The sequence below is a fragment of the Lampetra fluviatilis genome, chromosome 16 (assembly GCF_964198595.1).
Source record: "Lampetra fluviatilis chromosome 16, kcLamFluv1.1, whole genome shotgun sequence".
In the NCBI taxonomy this organism is placed as follows: domain Eukaryota; kingdom Metazoa; phylum Chordata; class Hyperoartia; order Petromyzontiformes; family Petromyzontidae; genus Lampetra; species Lampetra fluviatilis.
This window is the reverse complement of record NC_136290.1, coordinates 6,385,931-6,400,411: the sequence shown is the minus strand read 5'-3', so window position 1 is coordinate 6,400,411 and position 14,481 is coordinate 6,385,931. Positions and strand designations below refer to the sequence as shown.

Below are 14,481 nucleotides of genomic sequence, written 5' to 3'. Positions count from 1 at the left end.
ACTCATCTTCTTGGTTCTTTCGGTAAAGTCACGTAGAAGGGAAAAAATTAAATAATAAAAATAAAACATAATACAATAATTATCATGACGTTTCGGCCACAACGCAATCAGCCGTCCTTTATCGAAAGAACCAAGAAGATGAATCCCTGCAGTCACGAAAGCTTTAAATCGAAATATTAGGACTTTCTTGTGGGCCACATGGCAAGCTATTATACCATCCATACGTGCCCCCTAATCCGTGCTTCTTGCACCCCAGTTCACTCATCTGTCGCTTGTTCATCTCTTACATTTCACGAACCTTTACCTCTTGCCTGAATCTGCCGTTTGTCTTTCATCTCACTCGTGTATCTCTTGACACCGGGTCTCTGACAGACCACATATCTCCATTTCATCTCCCCCAACCTTAATCTCCTTGCAGCTCGGCAAAAAGTAACTGTACGCAGGCCAACTCCAACAGCCTTCACTGGCCAGACGTAGCTCAGTGTCGCCAACAGCAGAAGCCCGTCCGTCATACAATGCCGAGGACACGCACCTGCACGAGCGCATAGAAGATCTTCAGGATCTGCTTCTGGATGAGCAGGGACTGCTCTGACGAGTCGGCCAGCAGCTGCACAAAGCGCTGCTGTAGCACGGGCATGAAGAGCTGCATGGAAGCAAGCATTGGCATTCGCTCCTGCGTCTTCTTGTACCTGCCAGAGCAGCGGGAGAGCGCGAGGGGGACCCAATTAGAGAAAGCACCTCATGACCCCTCCACGCCATCGTTCTGGCGAGCAGCAGCAGGGAAGGGGGTAAAACCAATCCCTGCGTTTAAGCACGCAGGAGATAGTAGGTAGCCATATGACCAGGTACTGCAGGCAGTGCCGCGCCTGCAGCCGAGTGCGAGCTGAAGGAACTGCTTTCTGTATAGAACTGCTTTGTGTTTAATGTTGTCCTTCCCCGCACCTCCCAATAGCACGGTTGACTCCGTAAGGTACTAAAGAGGCTCAACATACGTCCACTTATTTCACAGCACGTGGAAATAACATCAGTGTGGGAAACGCACCGCTGCCTCGACCGTCTGCGAGCGCTCGCGGCCTTCGGCAGTGTGCGCACTCACTCGTATAGCTTCACGAGCTGGTACAGACAGAGGAGGCTGCCCAGCCAGAAGCGGCTGTCATCGCCCTGCAGATAGAGGCTCATCTTGTCGATGACGCCGGGCCACCGGCTCGGGTAGTCGCTCTTGATCATGTGGTTGATGCATGTCGTGAGCTGCACCCTGCGAGACACCACGTGTACATCACCGTGACGGTCAGCGGTGTAAAGCAGCATGGCAGAAGGCAGTGCGCGTGCAGCAAGTGTGAACATGAGTCGAGGCGGCACCGAGTCAAAGGGGTTCATGTATCAATTACACACGACAGCAAAGTGTTTATGTGAAACCTGAGCTCATTTCATATCCACAATATTATTAAAATATTGCAAATAATGGTGATTGGTGGCACAGTGGGTGAGCGTGCCGCGCTATGAATCCGGCGGCCCGAGTTTTAATCCCAGTCACGGCTAGCATCAATGGTAAGCAATGTTAAAGCTGTTCCTTGCCCATCTCCACTTCATCAACATGCTGCTCTAACCGGCATGAAGAATGGTCAAAAAGCCTCATGAGTGACATGGTATGGGGAGGTATTCATCCATCGGTCGACTGACAAAGGGCTGTAAAAGCAAGCGCACTTCTGGGAAAGTCAACGCCCGTTGCGCAATGGAGAGCCCGGCCTCTGCCACAGAAATGCAGAATTGACATCACAGGTTTCAAATATAGATGGGCACCATCCTAAAAAAAGTATGTGTTTAATAAAAGTGCCAAAAGACAACCGAACTTTGCAAAGTGTATCACAGCTAAGTAAAAGTGTCCCACTGCTCAAACAAGTAAAAGGGTGGCACTCAATTGGTGACACCAAGCCTCAGGAGGGCTGGTCCCCTCCACAGTACATCAACTACTCGTGTAATACATCACAGCGACAATCCGGCATACTCAATACAGCACCCGCCATCGGTTCATTACCAGCGGTATGTACAGTGTACAGCTGCAAAGCAGACTGAATTATTTACCCATGGACTGACAGACTGTGACTTAGCATTATCCAATTACACCGTCAGGTTCAGAGCTCTAGTTTCAAGACCCCACGTGGCTTGGTTGCATCAGCTCCGAGTGAAGTGCTCGTCGGAGGCGCTCACCGGATAATGTCGGGCGCGTGCAGGATGGCCTCCACGATGACCTCGCGGATCTTGGCGCGGTCGGCTTCGGGAAAGCAGAACGGCGCCACCTCGCCGGCCGCCAACGCCGCCGCCACATTGCGCTCCTCCCAGAACTGGCTGACGCTGTTCTTCAGGTAGATGGCGCCTGGGTGCGTCACGGACGCAAGAAAAAAAACGCCCGCCCCCATTTAGTCACGCTCAAGAGGACAGTTCTGTTGGTGAACTCTTAATTAGGGCTGGGGAAAAAAAACGATGACCCTCATTTTATATTCTATTTCCTTATTACCAAAGATTTGCCCAGGTTCATGCCTACAATATAACAACCCTTTTCCAATGGCACATCCGAGCCGAGCCGGTGCAGGATACTCACAGGACCGATGTTTTTCCACTGGCTGTTTTCCTCTGCTGAGCCAGAACAAACTGTGATGCGGTGGCCTAACAAGACATCTGAATCTGGCTCAGGGCCAGCGGTGGAGCTAACAAAGCAATCACTGTGCGTGACTTCAGAAGCACGGCTCGGCTTTTGCAGTTGAAAAACAAGCTGGCACCGCACGGGGCTAGCTTAGCACGGCCCCAGCGTAGCTCGGATGTACAGCAGACGAGAGGTAATAAAATATTTATTTTTGGGGGTTGTATATTTCTTAAAGAGTGCGACTCACTGCGAGGGTTACGCGAGGCACTCACCTGCTTGCCGCACGGACAGATCAACGGCTTCCGACATGACGATCTGTAGCAGCATGGGAGAGAACTCGTTGATCTTACAGGCCTGTGGGCGGGCACAAGAATGGCAAGGAATTAGGTTATGTTCGCAGCAACCTTCATCCATTCCAACATTATTAACGACTTCAAGAAAAAAGTTGTCATTTGTATTTAGTTTTTTTACTCTTGAGCTAACCTGTAAATGGGATTTCTTGTGAGAATGCGCAGTACAGTTGGTCTATTCAAGAAAGGCCCATTGAGCTAAGAAGCTATTTTTTACGGTAACCCAACTTTTAATGGCAACTTCGTATTGGGACTTGTACAGAGCACATTGGCATGATAAGACAAAGAATGGACATTGAACAAGTTAAACCATTATTAACTTATCAAAGCATACAGCAACCTCGGTACAGAATTTTTCTATGCCAACGTGTTCACAACTTTACGTGGAAAGTACCAAAATACTTAAATATGAAACTGTTACGTTTGTAACAACAAAATTGAAAGAACATATCTGAGTAAGCATCAACTTGGATGTGTCGTGAGACAAGGACCGTACGTCGATGTTCATGACAAAGGATGCACCAAAAAATGTACACAGAAAATGCAGGACTACACACACAAGAAACGCCCTAGTGTCTGGCCTGCCTCCAATGAGTGCGATGGAATTTGATGCAGCTGTTTGAACACAAATAGTTTATACCATGGCTCAGCTCACGGAATGCTTGTGATGTCTCAGCGTATGTGATAAATGATCGCAAACAAAAAAGCGCAATTATAAAGTGGTGAACGCAATTTAGAAATGAGAAATTCTGCATTATTAGTTACTTTACCCGAAATGAGAACGTATCCATTAGCTACCACGTCGGTTGTTTTGTGGTTGTGCTGTACAAACCAAGAACGCATTGGTGGAGCTTTACGCATTATCCGATTCCTGATCTATTCATGGGTTAGGCCACGTAATGATCTGGCAAACCTCATGTCATGAAGACCCGCCACCACTGACAGTCAAATTCAAACTATAAAGTAAACAAGTGGCTAACACGAAAAATTGTTACAGGTCACTGGTAAGTTGAAAAATATTTAACCAAATGGATGAAGCAATTATCAGAATCTTTATTTTGACTGCAGGAGGAATTCGATGAGTTATGACGTTATTTTTTTACAGATGTCCAGTAGGGGAGGGGTAGCAAGTTTGAATGACAATCCCAAAAAAAACAATACAAAACTTAGATTGTTGCATTTGAAACTAGTCAAACAACATTAGGACGAGATCCAGTCAATCATATTAGCTGTGCAACCTATATCGTTAAGGTTACCCATAATCTATTACTATATTAAGAACGTGTAATTAAAGCTCAACGTTGTCATGCCAAGCCAAAAAAACGACAGCCTGTGAAAGAGCAGCGATTACTTTTGAGCAGGAATCAATAAAATTGACATTTATAAACCACTTAAATGTGATCACATCTGAAAATGCTGTACACTTATGCAGATGTGTACATTATGAAATCATGGAGAAAAAAGAATTTACTTTCAAGGAGAGGGGCTAACGAAGATGCACCTCAAACAGTACACGTAACGCATCGACGAGTATGTTCTGTCTAGCTCGAAAATAAAAAAAAATACGCAGGATGTTGCAATTTCACAGATCGTGCGAGCAACAGCACAACAACCCGCAGATATGTACACGTCCCTTGTCGTTCACACTTAGATTCTGTACAATACGTTTACATCTATCCCTTCCTGCACCAAGATCTCCCCAAATTGTGGCCATGCCTCGTAGCCTCGCGATATAACAGTCTAGAGAACTGCATAAGAGCTGCTTTCGTCGCTCCATCTCTGTGGGCAACGTCTCCTTGGGGTGTTCCCTCTTTTGTTTGCCAACAATCATCTCTTCTTGTGGCTTTCCCAAAGCCCGCTGGTGAATACACCGGCAGGATGTCTTATTGGAGGTGTTCCCCTCTGGTAAAAAGTTTTCCGTGATGCTGCTCCACTTCTCTGGAATACCCTTGCTGCTCATCTACAACTCAGTTCCCCCCTCCACTTTATACCCCTATTAGGTCAAAACACAGAGCTGACTTGCACACAACTTTATTCTGGCACCGATTGCATCGAGGTTTTTCGCTTTGTGTGTTTATGTAACTGTTAGACTAAAATATATACATACTCTTTGGTTTTTCGGTAAAGTCACGTAGGTAAAAATATAAAATGAATATGGGAAAAAAATAACTTAATTAGTTTTTTCTTTTTTTTCATTTATTTCATTTTATATTTTTACCTACGTGACTTTACCGAAAAAAGCAAAGAGTATGAATCCTTGCAGTCACGAAAACTTCAAATCTAGAATTAAAATATAGACCTTACTTGCACCTGTACATACGTTTTCTCTTGCGCATCTTGCCGCAACACTTGCAGTTTTTTTTATATTTCATCGTTTCGTTTATGATCGTCAAACACCTCATTTGTTAGCTGTGCAATATTCCTTGAGGACCCTGTGGAGAACTCATTCTCTGCAATGTTGGTGTTGTCTTTTGTTTTTTGTTGCTGCTGTGCTCACGCACCATGGCTAAGTGGGATCATCCGTGTCACAAATCAAATAAATTCGAATTCCAAACGTAACTTCTCATGCGATTCTGCACTTTTCAGTTTATCAGCTGGCAGCTAAATAACCACATTATATGAACAGATATGCACACACAAACCAAAGGATGCAATAACACACAAAGACTGAGACACCTATAGGATTTTAAGGTTCAAGATGAATGTCTAAAATGTATAACTTGTAACAAGAGGCATGGCCACAGAAAACGACCAAGTACAACTTCATGTTAATTAAAAAAAATACCAAAACATATAATGAAGTCTCTGCAATAGACATAGCCACATTGTAGCTCATCCATGAATTCTAAAAACAAAATGGGGACACAGGTTTGGGATAAGTGGTTTAATGTATGTACAACTTTTTTTGCACCGTATATGTCGCCAACCATGCAAATCGACAACTTTGTCACCACAACGCGACTTGGGACAAATGCAAGCCACCTACACACCTGCAGGGCAGCACTCATGGAACCTACGCTGAACAAATTACCCAACTTCTGCACATACATCAGCCCACCAGGGACACGTGAATGTTGGCTTTAGCTCACACTAATGAGGTAAACAAAGACGCATTGTGGGATAAAAACACTGGGCGGAGTGACCACAAATTTATTAGGTGCAGCAGAACATTAACACTCCACCTCCCTCCCTCAATGAAGCACCTCATTAAAATTCTGGTGCGAGTGGAGCTTAGAGCAGCTAGAGCAGCACAATGAATTACATTGTGGTTAATACTCCATGTGCAAGATTGTCTCTCGTAGACAGAGCACTCGGCAAATAACTGTATTGACAATCACATATCACTAAGAACCAAGGAAGACGATGTGGGTGAAAATCAGCTGGTTAATGGTTTAAACAAGATAATTGAGCAACTTAAATAATAAAGAAATTAAAACAACGGTACCACCAGAAGCCTATATGAATATATCATCATCATCTAACTTTACAACTGTTTCAATCCACCGATTCAGGTTGGTCAAGGCAGGTTACAAACATATAGGAGCATAGAAGGACAGAATAACGGATTTTCCTGCATTGCCTTTTGCTGTCCCAAACGTAGTCCACCAAGGGGCATCACCTGATATACGAGCCTTATGGCAGTACCCCGGCTCTCGCATAATGTCCGTGATGCAGTCATGTTTAGTCTGCTGATGGTCGGCGATGCGGCAATCGACTCATCTCGACGAGCTGTACACGATGCACTACGGTGCGTAAGAGCGTTCAGGGTTTCAGCACAATCGTCCTAGCTGGGTTTCGACATGGCGGAGTAGCACTGATTTCGGATTGATTGGTGTCCCAGTCGTGGAGTTAAGTACACCCAACACCGCCAATCAGTAAAAAGTTGTGTCACGATGACAAAAGACAAATAGTTCACTACTTTAGCCCACCGGTGTGTTGAAGAGTGGATCCACAACATTTACAATTTGAGTAGTACGAAGTTTCGCTGGAAATTACATCCAGCATCTTCTGGAGATTTGCGAGAATAGTGAAGCCATCCACCTGCTTCTGGTCTTAAATAGTGCAGGATTACATCATTGTTGAACCCCATCATGATTCGAGATCAGACGCGGAGGTGTATACAATTATGTAATAGATGAGTGAGTAATCAGCCACTTAGCATGTGACTCACCTGTAAGGAATTGCAATATGTGTTGTGTATTACTTAATAATATGCTTCCAGGCTGCACTGAGTCTATAGCTATCACAGCGATTGAAATTATTTGAATTCTTCTCAATTTCAATTGATTATCTAACTAATCTTGGCCAGTAATAATTAGTTCTGCATAACACTTCAACGGTATCAAAATCAATTGAATGTCCTTGTTGGCAAGCATGCTCTGCCACTGCTGACAGCTGTGTTTGAGATAATGTAATGTTCCTTTGGTGTTCTTTTAGTCTTACGCTAATGTTACGTCTCGTCTGTCCAATATAACACTTACCGCATAAGCAATCGCTCCGATATACACCTACTGTTGATAACTTCGGGAATTCATCTTTAGTACATGACACTAGTTTTTTTATTTTGTGTACCGTACCAAATCTTACTTTAATGTTTTGCTTTTGCAAAACACGGGCTAATTTGTCAACTCCCGAGATATATTGTATGTTAATTGTTTTGATAATCCGATCACTTTCAACAGTATTGTTGTTCGATCTTGATTTGGCCTTCAATGCTCTTAATTTGAGCATTATTGTAGCCATTCCGTCTTAGTGCTTCTTTAAAATGTTTAATCTCTTTCCTTAAACTTTGACCATCTGACACTGTCTTTGCCCGATGTAAGAACGTCTTCATAATCAACGATTTTTGGGTTTAGATCGCGTTATTTATAAATGTGTCGTAACCCTCCACCACCCAACATGGCCAATCAGTAAAAAAGTGTCACGTTGACAAAAGACAAATAGTTCACTGCTTTAGCCCACCGGTGTGTTGAAGCGTGAAACCACAACATTTACAATTTGAGTACGACGTTTCGCTGGTAATTGCATCCGGCATCATCGGGCAATTCGCCCGATGATGCTGGATGCCATTCTGGCGAATTGCCCGATGATGCTGGATGCAATTACCAGCGAAACGTCGTACTCAAATTGTAAATGTTGTGGTTTCACGCTTCAACACACCGGTGGGCTAAAGCAGTGAACTATTTGTCTTTTGTCAACGTAACACTTTTTTACTGATTGGCCGTGTTGGGTGGTGGAGGGTTACGACACATTTATAAATAACGCGATCTAAACCCAAAAATCGTTGATTATGAACAATATTGGTCGCGAAAGCCTACGTGTTAAACTAAGAACGTCTTGATGAGAGAGGATTTCTGTATTGGGTGATGATGCGAATCAGCGTTCCCTTTTGGTAGACGCTGTGTGTTATTTTGCCATTTTGACCGCATCCAAGCAAAATATCCAAGGGGAGTGTGACGATCACCTCCATTTCCATGGTGAACTGAATGGCTAGGTTTTGCACATTGAGATGATTTCAAAATTCATTACATGTATTTTTACCATGTGGCTAGACCAGGGGTCGGCAACCTGCGGCTCCGGAGCCGCATGCGGCTCTTTTGAACCTTGACCGCGGCTCCGGGGCGGATGCTAGCGAGGGGAGGAGGCGCACTGTGACACCTGCTCTGGCGTTGCCGCTGCTGACAGGTCGCCGCTCAGCTCCACACTGCCCGCCCGGTGACAGGCAATAACGTTGCCGTTGCTTTGTCACATGTTTGGAAGAAGTAAAAACCTTCCTGGGCAGCAAAGAGCTCACCTTTGCTGAGCTGGAACAGCCAGAGTGGCTGGAAAAATTACATTTTATGGAAGACATGACAGCACATCTAAACACGCTAAATACAACCCTTCAGGGGAAAGGAGGCACAGCCCTGCACATGCTGGAGGAGGTTTTGGCATTCGAGCGCAAGTTGACAGTGTTTGTCAAAGATTTACAGAGAGGTACACTGTCTCACTTTCCCTCTTTGAGAGAGTTCAAACAAAGTCATGATACGATAAATTTGGAATATTTCAAGTCTGCAATCACCACAATGCAAAGTTCGTTTGGGAAACGATTCTGTGAGTTCAGAGAGGAAAAAACGACATTATCCTTCCCTGTCACTCCCCTGGCGATCGATCCATCCCTATTGAATATGACTGCATTTGCAGGTGTAAGTCAACCTGATCTTGAGATGGAACTGGCCGATATAGCCGACAAAGATATATGGGTGTCCAAGTTCAAATGCTTGACCGCTACTCTTGAGGATGTTGCCCGTCAGAAGGCCATTCTGGCTCAGAATCATAAATGGAGTGATATTGAAAACCTTCCCAAACAGGACAAACTTGTATTCGAAACATGGAATGCCATCCCCAACACTTATATAAACATGAAAAAGTATGCATTTGGAGTCCTGTCGATCTTCGGCTCCACATATGTATGTGAGCAGGTCTTCTCCAACATGAACTATATTAAAAACAAACATCGATCACGCCTCACAGATGACAGCTTGCAAGCCTGTGTGAAAATGAAGGTGACGTCTTACAGCCCTGATGTGCAGACACTGTGCACTGAGGTTCAGGAGCAAAAATCCCATTAACCAGGTAATTTAGCTATTAATTTGCAAAAATATATTTTACATTGTTAAGTGAAAAAGTCCTTTTTTTTATTCAGATTGACAGCTGACTGCACGATCCTGTATATAGCAATAAGGTAAGAAACAATATATGCAGTGTTATATTTGTTTTAATAGTTGCAATGGTTTTGCGGCTCCCAGTTTATTTTTTCCTTCGGAAACGGGTCCAAGTGGCTCTTTATGTCTTAAAGGTTGCAGACCCCTGGGCTAGACAATCAGAGTATCATCGACATATCTAAACCAAAAAGATGGTTTTAATGTACTTGAGGTAAGTGCTCTTGTTTCAAAGTTTTCCATGTACAGATTTGCTATAGCAGGAGACAAAGGAGAGCCCATTGCTGCTTCTTCCTTTTGTTTAAAGTCACCTCTACTCTTTGGTTCTTTCGGTAAAGTCACGTAGGTATAAAATAAAATAAATCACGACGTTTCGGGCGCAACACAAGCGTCCGTCATCAGGTGGGAACTTTCGTCGTGATTTATTTTCTACCTACGTGACTTTACCGAAAGAACCAAAGAGTATGGATTCCTGCAGTCACGAAAACTTCAAATCCAGAAAGTCACCTCTCCACAAGAAATAAGTGTTATTTAGACAACGGTCAGCTAGTTTTGGAATATCTTCTGGTAAACCCGTCTTTTTTACCAGTGTATCAAGTAATTTAAGTGACTCGTTAAATGGAACCTTGGTGAACAGAGTAATTACATCAAAACTTACCAGAATATCATTAGGGTTAAGTCACATCACATTGACAAGATATTCTGAATTCCTTATAAATGAAGATGTCCTTCCAATGTAGGCCTGTATTTGATAAGTTACATATTTTGCTAATTTATATGTGGCAGAGCCTATTGTACTTACTATGGGTCGTAATGGGATACCGATTTTATGAATTTTTGGTAGCCCATAGAATCTTGGTGGTTTTGAGGCCAGTGGCTTAATTTGGTATTGCTCAGTGTTGGGGATTAATGAATTTGCAATGATTGCAGAAGTCTTGCGTTCTAAAGTATTGGTTGGATCTCGTTTAATTTTAATATAGGTATCTTCCTCCAGTAAATATTTTAATTTTATTATCATAATCTGATCGGGACATCACTACAGCGAAGACATACATTTAACCCGCTTAATGCGGAGTTTCTCCAATCTTCTGGTTTTGAGAAAAGTTTGTCACGTTAACAAAAGACAAATAGTTCACTACTTTAGCCCACACAATTTTTTACTGATTGGCCATATCGGGCGGTGGAGGGTTGCGACACACTTATAAATAACGCGATGTAACCCAAAAACTTTTATTATATTGGTCGCGAAAGCCTACGTATTAAACAGAGACACACGTGTTGGGGGTTCCACTGACATACCGGCTTCATGAAAGTGGGTTTGGGCACGACATATCTAGACGGGATGGTGATCAATTAACGAAAATAGTGACGGAATGTACGAAAAAGGTTGGACCTCAAAGCATGCCCAACGCAACGATGCATGCGCGAGATGGATTATAGCATCATACAATCTTGAGGGATGATGTAGAAATAAACTTAATTTAGCAGTGGATTAATCATAGCTGATGAAGATGAACTCTTACAGAAGTCAGGTAAATGGGGGAGGGTGTAAAAATTGGAAATCTGTGTACTTTTAAAATACTGATGGTATTTCAAGATTCCTCCGGCTCTTGAAACTGGTAATATACAGAAGCACTGCCAACATTTTACCCTGCTTATCAGGTTATTTCAGTGAGATAAAACAAAACTGGTTAACTAAAGGGTATTGCAGTTTAAAGTTTTCACAACACTCAGTAGGTCGTGGGTTGTGTACAGCAATTCTACTCATAGTTTGTAAAACATTAACGTAGTGAAAAGGAAACGGGGCATAATAATGCCCTGTGTATTGTATTAACACTGAAACATGATAGTTTAAAGAACATTTATGGGACATGCTAGACTGTTTTTAATTATGGAATGCTTGGATTATATAATGCCTTTAAGCTGTACAGCAACCACTCCATAAGCAGCCTTCACTCCAGTTATTCCACTCCAACTGTGAGTCTTTCATCAGACATCAGACTGAAAAATGTTAAATTAGGAAAATATATATATTCTACAGCCTCCTACTATCATCATTACCAATGTATATACTGTTAGTTTTTAGCAATGCATATACAATTGTATAGACAGTTTTGACCAACGGCTAATTTTCAGAACAAACTAAACTGCCTACAGGCAAATGTTTCCAAGTTACAATGCGAGTGTTGATTCGTGATGAAAGCAATGCACACGTTTTATATACTGCTGCCAACTTTGCTCCCCAACTCATTTGTTCGACTAGACGGTACTGTACACACATTTAACAATGTAACAGGGCACCCTGGGCTTTTAAACCCTGGCACGAACAGTCAGCACTGTGTTTTTGGGGGGGTTTTTTGTTGCAAGGGTGTCGAATTTTATTTAAGAGTTCAATCATCTCCCTGCCCACCAAGGCAAGATGGTGGTGCCAGCCGATTGTCAGCGATGGTCATTCGACGTTATTTTATTTTGTAGTGTGCAAATGACAAGTTGAAAAAGCTGGCGATTACAGCAAAGTTATCCCATCAATCAAGTCTCTTGATGGGACCACTTTCCCACTCTGCTCTAAGAAATGCCAGTCGAGTTGCCCTCTTGTTGAAAACGTAAAACTCTTTAAAGTCTTCCGAAGATTGCCCGTTAAGTTCCTCTGATCGCAGCACCACAGAGCCAACGGAAATGAATGCAAACTATTAATAATGTATACGCGCGCAAATGGTAACTTTAACTAGTCAAAAAAATAATTGATATTTGAATACGTATAAATCTAAACCCCAAATTGTTCACTCAATATAAAACTGGGGTTCTAAGACCCTGGCCACTAGGTAAGAATGGTTGAGCATTAAGCATGGGCGTCAAGAAGACCATTCATCTAGCAGCGCTAGAATGAAGTACGGATAAATGTTATTGCGAATAACTACAAAAATATTATAATGGCCTCATAGCATTGTTATGTAATCACGACCGATATACTCTTAAAAGCAATTTGAGTTAACACGAAATACCACTAATCCCTTCGTTTTAATTCACCCCGCGCGGCCACATGTTAAGCGTTCTCTCCTCCCCAGCGAATCCACGGCGTCAATAACCCCACGCTACATTAAACCACTGCACGGTGCGCATACAATAAGCCATCCCACGCCTCTCTCGCAAATCGGACGCACGTTACCAAGCGAAACATTTCACCGGGAGACGCAAAATAAACCGCGAAACCCCGGGCAACATACACCACGTTGTAGGGCCTAGCCGGCAGAGTGGACACGCTGCTCGCCTAGCGCCTCTGCCCAACCGAGGCGAGCCTCCACGGGCAGCCCCGCCATGCGAGTAGAGGTGGGGGGGTCAGTGTGCGGTGAAGCGGCTATCGGCGACTGCGTACACCCGCAGTCGGTCGGGCGAAAAGCAACCTGCCGTGATGGTTTGTCAAGGTGTGGAATATATAGGGGGGGGACTCAGAGGCGAAACAAACCCTTACATTGTCGAGCTCAGCCTCGGCCGCCGCGCGCTGGTTCGAGTCGATGGTGCCGCTCAAGGCCGCTACAATCTTCGCGGCCTCCATCACGGACGCGGCGGGGTCCCCGACTGCGCATGCGCGGAGATTCCGTTTCTTGGGTTTTTCCGCGGCCCCCACGTGTTTCGCCGGCCGGTCGGTCGGTCGGGCGTGTGGAGCACGTGGGTTGGGGCACTTCCGGGCGTCTCGTGCCGCACGTGGTCCGGGTGGTTACCCCCCCCCCCACAATTGAGAACATTGAGAATTTTTCGTGACTGCAGGGATTCATATTCTTGGTTCTTTCGGTAAAGTCACGTAGAAAGGAAATAATAAAATAATACAAATATAAAACATTGTTTTTTATTGTTATATATTTGTATTAATTTATTATTTCCCTTTTACGTTTTTTATTGTTTTATATGTGTATTATTTTATTATTTCCCTTCTACGTTTTTTATTGTTTTATATTTGTATTATTTTATTATTTTCCTTCTACGTGACTTTACCGAAAGAACACAGAATAACAGTGAGAATATTATTAATGAGGGAATGACGTTACGCGCGGGACACACATTCATGGCTCATTATGGTAGTAAATGTAGTTTTATTTTCATATATATTTTAAAGTGATTTGTTTACATTTCCTAAACTTTGCACTCCTATCGTGTTTTTTTTATATTGTTTTGCTCTAACTGTATAAAAGTCAATCTTGATTTGAAGCTTTCATGACTGCAGAACTCCATACTCTTTGGTTATTTCGGTAAAGTCACGTCGGTAGAAAATGAATGTATAAAAGTCACGTGTAAAAAAGCATTGGCTAAATAAATTGTTGTTGCAACGTTCTGAACTGATAGCTTATCGGATTCCTCCAGTATAAATAAGTATTACAATTCTGATTGCTTTTTGAAGTGTCATTGCCCGACAGGTCCGCCGATTATGTATTTGTTTTCCTTTCAAGGCAGTGTTATTGACACATTTGTTTAGGGGTTTTTTATTTGCTTGTGCACGCCTTGCTCAATGCACTCCCACTAAATATTGTGGCGCAATGAGAGAGTACTCTAGTGTATAGGCAAATTGCACAATGGTTTGTATTGGGGGTCTCTTTTTTTATTGGTGATCTTGTAGTTCATTGGTTTCCGAAATTGTGCCTCTGACCAAATCACATGGAGTGCGCCCGATATCGGAAGCCAAGCATGGTAAAGCCTGGATAGTGATCAATTACCGCGACATAAACACCCAGTTGGAAACCGAAGGGGTTCCTTCACATTACTGTTGGAATGGAGTGGCTCAGTGCTTTTGTTCTGG

General features: G+C 43.3%; 1 protein-coding gene across 1 annotated transcript in view; it reads right to left on the bottom strand.

Annotated features, from left to right (window-relative positions):
* Window positions 1–13,295, bottom strand: part of LOC144936487 (importin-7-like) — a 45,244-nt gene extending 31,949 nt beyond the window's left edge. Inside the window, exons 1-5 of the mRNA XM_078863590.1 lie at window positions 13,162–13,295; window positions 2,914–2,995; window positions 2,209–2,374; window positions 1,097–1,255; window positions 533–689 (exon numbers count right to left, since the gene is read on the bottom strand). Coding sequence (XP_078719716.1) covers window positions 533–689; window positions 1,097–1,255; window positions 2,209–2,374; window positions 2,914–2,995; window positions 13,162–13,245 — 648 coding nt within the window. The 5' untranslated portion in view covers window positions 13,246–13,295. The remainder of the gene's footprint in view (window positions 1–532; window positions 690–1,096; window positions 1,256–2,208; window positions 2,375–2,913; window positions 2,996–13,161) is intronic.
* Window positions 13,296–14,481: the final 1,186 nt, after the last annotated feature.